This window comes from Pteropus vampyrus, unplaced genomic scaffold (assembly GCF_000151845.1).
Source record: "Pteropus vampyrus isolate Shadow unplaced genomic scaffold, Pvam_2.0 Scaffold12, whole genome shotgun sequence".
Taxonomy (NCBI): Eukaryota; Metazoa; Chordata; class Mammalia; order Chiroptera; family Pteropodidae; genus Pteropus; species Pteropus vampyrus.
Window position 1 is genome coordinate 13,709,506 of NW_011888793.1, and position 6,876 is coordinate 13,716,381.

At 38.2% G+C, this 6,876-nt stretch overlaps 1 protein-coding gene across 1 annotated transcript in view; it reads right to left on the reverse strand.

Moving 5' to 3' along the window:
- Positions 1 to 6,876, reverse strand: part of PLD1 (phospholipase D1) — a 114,971-nt gene that overhangs the window by 62,501 nt on the left and 45,594 nt on the right. Inside the window, exons 13-15 of the mRNA XM_023524083.1 lie at positions 5,208 to 5,414; positions 3,986 to 4,199; positions 3,289 to 3,399 (exon numbers count right to left, since the gene is read on the reverse strand). Of these exons, the coding sequence (XP_023379851.1) occupies positions 3,289 to 3,399; positions 3,986 to 4,199; positions 5,208 to 5,414 (532 nt within the window). The remainder of the gene's footprint in view (positions 1 to 3,288; positions 3,400 to 3,985; positions 4,200 to 5,207; positions 5,415 to 6,876) is intronic.

A 6,876-nucleotide genomic window follows, 5' to 3' on the forward strand; every position in this document is an offset into this window, starting at 1 on the left:
AATTAAAATATATACTACAGAAATCTATCATAATTTCCAATTACATTTAGGATGAACTGATTTTAGTGCAGTTTTTCTACTTAAAAACCCATAGTGATCTTGCATGCACACTCCATAATGATTTCCATCCACCGCCAGTAAGGTTCACTAGAAGCCAATTCATCATGGCCTTTTCCATTCAAGTGAAACTGACATTGCAGAGAAGCTATTCCACTAAATATCCCCAGGAAAGGAAATTATTAACTCAAGCAAACATTCAATTTCGAATTTCTAATGAAGACTCACTCTAAGCTTAATCTGAGTTTCAAGATCTATAAGACAATACAAGTTTAAGTCATTAGATAACTTAAATGTAGAGCTATGTGCTTTAAACTTCCATTATTATTAATAGTAGAATCTTACTTTTTTTTTTCAATGCAAATTCACATGGAACTCCAATATATAAAACAATAAAACAATACAAGCAAGACTGTTCTGGTTGAATCAGATACTAAGAGAGGTAGGAGGGTCCAGGGCCAACCTGCTCAGTACCCTCCTCATAGTCTCTGAGAAACACCAGGGTCCACAGAACAGACTCTGCAAAGCACTGCTTCCCTTTTTACATAAATTTGTTTTTTTTAATATCAAAAAATTAAATTTGTAATTTATCATAGTTAATAGAAAGAGGCCTCTCCACCTCTCACATCCCATACACTGTGCATCAGCAAATGCCGTGAGCTCCATCTCGAGATGGATTTAGTACCTGTCTGGCCACTACTTGCCACCCTGATCTGCTCTGAAGAATGACTGCACAATTCCCTCAAAGAGATGAGCCACTCATGTTCTGTAAAAATGTAAGTCGGAAGGAACTTGGTTTGTCCTTAGCTCAAGCCCATCACATGACTTTCTATCTCACTCAACTGTAAAAGCCGAAATCCTTACAAGGTCCACAAGACCTTACATAATCTACCCAGCCCTCTCTGACTTTCCTGCTTTGGTTCTCCACCAGCCCACTCCATTCCAGACACATTCCTGGAACACACCGTCCCCTCCTGCCTCACAGCCCTTACCCTTGCTAATCCTCCGGGCTGGGACACCCTCCCCCAGACCTCTTCTTATCCTCAATCTTCTCTTCCTTCTGATTGCTGTTGAAAACTCACCTCATTAGGAAGTGTTCTCTGACTATCCGATATAACAGTAACTCCTCCCCTCTGCCCTTCCCCCTTCCTCTGCTCTACTGTTGGTCTCCACGATAATTCCCAACACATGATATATTGAGTTTGATGACCTATTTATATATATAATATATATAATTTCCATCCTCATCCTCCAACTAGTTAACTGAACTTCATCTGTTCTGTTCACTACATCCCTAGTACCTAGAACTAGGTACTAGTGATGTAATAATGATTGGCCTATTTAGGAGCTCAATAAATACTTATTTAATGAAACAAATGAATCACACACATTAATTTCTATATCTCCACTTAAACTTTTTAATGTCTGCACAATTCCCTCAAAGGGATGAGCCACTCATGTTCTTTACCATTTCCCTACTCTTAGATATTTAGGCTGTTTACTTTTTTCTCTATCTTAACAATGCTGCACCGGACACGTATCTAGTTTGTTAGAAAGGAGGTTTCCCTCAGCACCTGAAAACTACCCACATCAGTGTCCTCAGGGCACCGCCGTGGGTATCACCTTGCTCAGCCTGACACTGGCCTCAGCTGCTTAATGCATTCAGCACCGGGCTCGCGTCTGCTTTTCCACTTGCCCCCTATCCTACTGTCAGCAACACAACCACTCGGTCATAACTCAGACCTCTCAACATCATGATTTGGCAACCTCAGTCCTCCATTTCATTTTTAAGTTTAGTCCTAAAGCAGAAAAGCCACATACAGAATTACCTGGACCTGTCTCCAGCTCTTTACCTTTAATATCTGCCCCTTCGTTTGCCCCTGACCCAGCTCTTTGGAGGTCTCCCAGTTCCGTGTCCCAGGGCTTTGCAGCTCTGTCAAGCACAGGAATTACTGTAAGTTGTCCCTGGGTCCACATATGCATCAAGTAACAGCCGTATGCTAAATAAATAAAATGTCTCCTCATATATAATCTTCTCTAATTGTTAATGTATGTCAATGTTATAATTTACAAAATATAAATTTAAGTTACATTGGAGCTTTAGTTCATTTTATATATATTCAGTTTAGTCCCTAGACTAAAGAATGCTGGGAACCACTGCTCAAGGGCCAAGTTACTCTATTAGGTTCAGTAGCTCCTGCCAGCCACCGGCGGCTCACATCCAGCCATGTCAGCTGGGCTCTAACTCAGCCACCTTCTAAACGGTACTCCAGAACAAAAGGTTGCGATGTAGTAGTCTGCACTTCTGCTAAATCACAAACCTATATGCTGAGCTCTGGGAGGCGGATAAAATGGAACTTCGCTGCGCAGTCAATTGTCACCTCTATGCCTGAGTTACCTCCTCTTTGAAAAGGAGATTGCAGGGCTACTGCCAAGCACTGCAAGGGCCCGGGTCATGGCGGGCAGTCTGCACACCATAACCGCTAGCTTGCAATTCTACTGTGACTGCTATTCATTATTATGATTCCCTGTCTTTATACCTGATCCACTGCCAAATCTTCTTCATTCCCACAACCACAAATTAGGCCTGATTAACCTACTCCTCTGCAATGTAGGTCTTCTTACAAAAGGTTACCAGATTATAATTTCTAAAAAATTCGCATTTAGCATGATCCCTCCCATTCAGTGGTCTTTGAGATACTTAGCTAAATAAATGTCCAACTCCTTTCTTTATGTTGGGGAGTCCAAATGTAACTATTATATATCTTACTGGTCTTATACCTTAGATCTCAACTGAATGATGTATTTTCTAATGTTTCGAAGCACTTGGTGCTTTCTCATTCCAGCTTCTCTGCTCAACTCATTTATTTCACCTGCAATGTCTCCCTATCCTCACTGACCCAATCAAAGTACTTCCAAAACTAACTCCAGTGTCCCCTCCTCAAGAAAGTCTTTCTGGCTCATCACAGAGAAGACTTCCACCTTCCACAGGACTTCTACAACACTCCTGAACTGCAGCTGCCATATGCACCGGTACCGTTATTAGGTTATATTTTACCTTAGTGTTGGAGTGTAGGTTCTTGGGAAGCAGGAATCTCATGTACTTCCCCATGCTTTGCTCTCAATAATATATGTGGCGTGAACAGAAAGCCAATCCAGAAACACAGTCACTCTGCTCATGCAGCAAAAGCTGAAGCCTAAGAAGGTTCTGCCACTTCACACATCACTTACCATTAGGTCTAGTGAGTTCCTGCTCAGAATCACTGGAAGAGCGAAAGAGTTTCAAGTGGGGTTTTAAACCATAGATTAAATTCTGACGACTTCTACAGTGATTACAATAACCTGGAGAAAGTTGAGAGTTCTTTTTTTACAAAGAAATAAGTATATAAAATGTATCAGGTTTTCTAAACTGGAAAGCAGGTTTGATCATTTTTAACACTAGGCAAATCTATAAAATTAGTCACAAATTCTGTACAACAGAAAAATTGCAGGGCTTTAAGACAGATTTTAAAAGAACAGGAAATTTATAAGATATAGAAAATCTGATGTTTGAGGATAAAGCTTGATGTATTTCTGGATGGGAAGAGAAATGAAATTTCTTCTATAAAAAATTCATAAAGTACATCTCGTGCTTTTCTTTTCCTTTATAACTTAGCATTATTTTATAAATGCTTGGTCATTCTGCTACCATCAGAAGCATGAATTGCAGTTGTTATGACGACTCGTGAATAAAACAATAAATGTGTTCTAAAATGAGGCCAACAAAGCCATGAGATGGCATGATATTGAATAAGATGATCTAGTGACCTTTCGGCATTGTTCCTTTTACTCCATTACAGAAAGACAGGTTATAAAACAAGTATATGGTGTCTGGCAATGGAAGAACAGGGTGTAGTCAAGAAAAACTCCAGCAAAGACAAGGACTTACTGGAGGCGCTTTCAATACTGCTGATGCTGTCTGCGTTGTGCAGGTGGTGCCTGTGGAGCTGCCGATAGAGGCTAAACTTGGCGAACTTTCTGGACTTTCCTATTCCTTTCAGTTTTGAATCTGTATCATTAACACTCTTTAGCACAGGCAGATTTTTAGTAGATTCATTTTTATCTTTGAGGCTTAAGGATTCTATAGACTCCGTTGTTTCAGCCTGAGAAAATTATTTAAAAAAGAAAGAAAGAAAGAAAGACACTCCATAAATACACTGCAGTGTGGCCCTTTAATTCCAGTCAGGGGAGGTGTAAAGCTGGCACATGATAGAAGCTCCCAAATAGACACACAATAATGTGTGAGGTCGGCCACAGGGCAGTGGGGGATTCTTGTGAGCTGTTTAAATACTACCAAAGGCATTCCGAGCATTCTTCTTTCAGTAGGGCAAATTCTTAACATTGCATACCAATTAACCTTTTTAGCTCACATAAGGTACTTTCACTGTGGAGCTACTGAACTTCTTCCTCTGATAAACATTAAGTAAGCAATACTTTTTCTGTCAATTATTCTCCCCGTTACCTATTCACTAAATCTCTATTTTCCCAGAAAAGTCACCAACATATCCAGTAAAATAAGATGAAGCCCACCAAATTTTTTAATAAGTGTACTGTTATTTTGGCAACCACTTGAGTTAAAATAATAAGTATGTGATTATAGGCATATAGATAAGTTGGCAGCTCTTGGTTTGAAAGGTAGTTTGAGAAGTTATTAACCTGCTGCTTTCAAATAGAATTCCCTAGATGACTCCGGCCTGGCCTATCCTATTTTTATGTCTTTAAGTGGGAAGATTCCAAAAACCTTGGCAGCTATTCGTAATAAGTCTGCTTATTTAACTTAAAGTTCAATTGCCACATTTTTATTTATGAACATTTTTCCAAGTAGGAAATAAACCTTTAATTTATACGGAAAACAAGAGCTGACTATGAGATACCAAATGCTCTATTGAATGTTTTCTTTTTTCACAAGAGAAAAAACTGAGACTACGAGATGCAGAGTTACAGACTCACTAGATGGTATTTATTTCAAACCAGAGCTGTCTATGCTTGACTCAATGTTCCTTCCTTCTCCAGGGATATGCCATTTCTCAGTCAATCAATCCCGCTACAATACATACTTATACAACCTGTGTTCCTGTTATGCAGTTCTATAAAAGTCTAAAATCACTTACCATGAGGGAACTCAGAGATGGTCCCGTGGTGACACGCTTCACGCTGCCCACATCCGTGAGTCTGTGCTCATTGTCATCCCACCTTCCATAGGCCAGGTCAATCCCACCCACAAAGGCCACTGACTGGTCGATGATGACAAGTTTCTCATGATGAGCCCACAGATATACGCTGGATGATACATGATCTGGGTGCCTCATCACCTTGAGTGAAGAAAAAATTCCACATATAAAATGATTTTTAAAATGTCCTTCATATTATAATAAAATAGGTTTGTTTCCTCCTTTAAATAGCATTTTCTATAATTCAAATATCAAAATGGGCTCTGTATATACCAAAGAAAATCCCCAAACTTCTAATTTTATTTTCAGTATTTAAGAGAGAAAGACTCCTAGGTACCTTTTAAGCCTCTCCTTCCCCCGCTCATACTCCATTTTGGAGCAGCTGCCATTTAGCTTGAAGTTTGGTCACATATTTCAATAAAAGTCAGCTCAATGAAATAGCTGATTCCCCTTTTCCCCTAAAAGGATCATATCTGGTATTATTTTATAAAAATCCAAAAAATTTTAACCAACATCTATCTCTGGCAAAATTTTTAATAAGTATATTGATATTTTGGCAGCCACTGAGTTGAAATAGTAAGCATATGGATATAGGGACATTGACATTTTGGCAGCTCTTGATTTGAAAGGTACTTTGAGGAGTTATTAACTTCCTGCTTTCGAATAGAATTCTCTCTAAATGAGCCCAGATTGACCCATCCTATTTTCTTATATCTTTAAGTAGAAACATTCCAAAAACTTTGCAGAGTACTTTTTTAAAAACTACACTTCTGTATTTCTTTACACATAACATAAAATTTACCATATTTACTGTTTTTAAGTGCATGGATCAGTGGTATTAAGTTCATTCATATTGTTTAATCATCTCCACAATCCATCTCCAGAATTCTTCATTTTGCAAAACTGAAATTCTATACTCATTAAATCCCACCCCCCCCACCCCAATCCCTCGCAATCACCATTATACTTTCTATTTCTATGAATTTGACCACTCTAGGGATCTCATATAAATGAAATCATATAATACTTGTCTTTTTGTGACTGGCTTATTTCCCTTAGAATAATGCCTTCAAGGTTCATCCATGTTTCAGCATGTCAGAATTTCCTTCTTTCTTAAGACTGAATAATATTGCATTCTATGTATATATCAATTCATTATTGTGAGTGGGATCTTAAAGTGTCCAACTATTATTGTAGAACTATTTTTCCCTTTGATTCTGTCAATGTTTGCTTTATATATTTTGATGGTCATTATTAGGTATGTAAATGTTTATAATGTTACGTCTTGCTGCATTGAACCTTTTGTTACCCTTTTTGTCTAATAGTATAGCCACTCCTGCTCTCTTTTGGTTACCATTTACATGGAATATCTTTTTTTAATAAACTGAAGTATATAATTGTTATATACTTTAAGCCTGCTGGAGATTTACAGATTCACTGTCTGGATGTATCTCCATAACGGGGCAATATTTATTGATAAGCTTCAGGTCTTCAGTAAAACATCAAATAGCTTTTTTCAAATTGTTTATCACGGTTATCTACTTTATTAGGATTTTATACAAGGTGCTATTAAGAAAAGCACTTTAAATCCTAGAGGAACTCTCTTTAT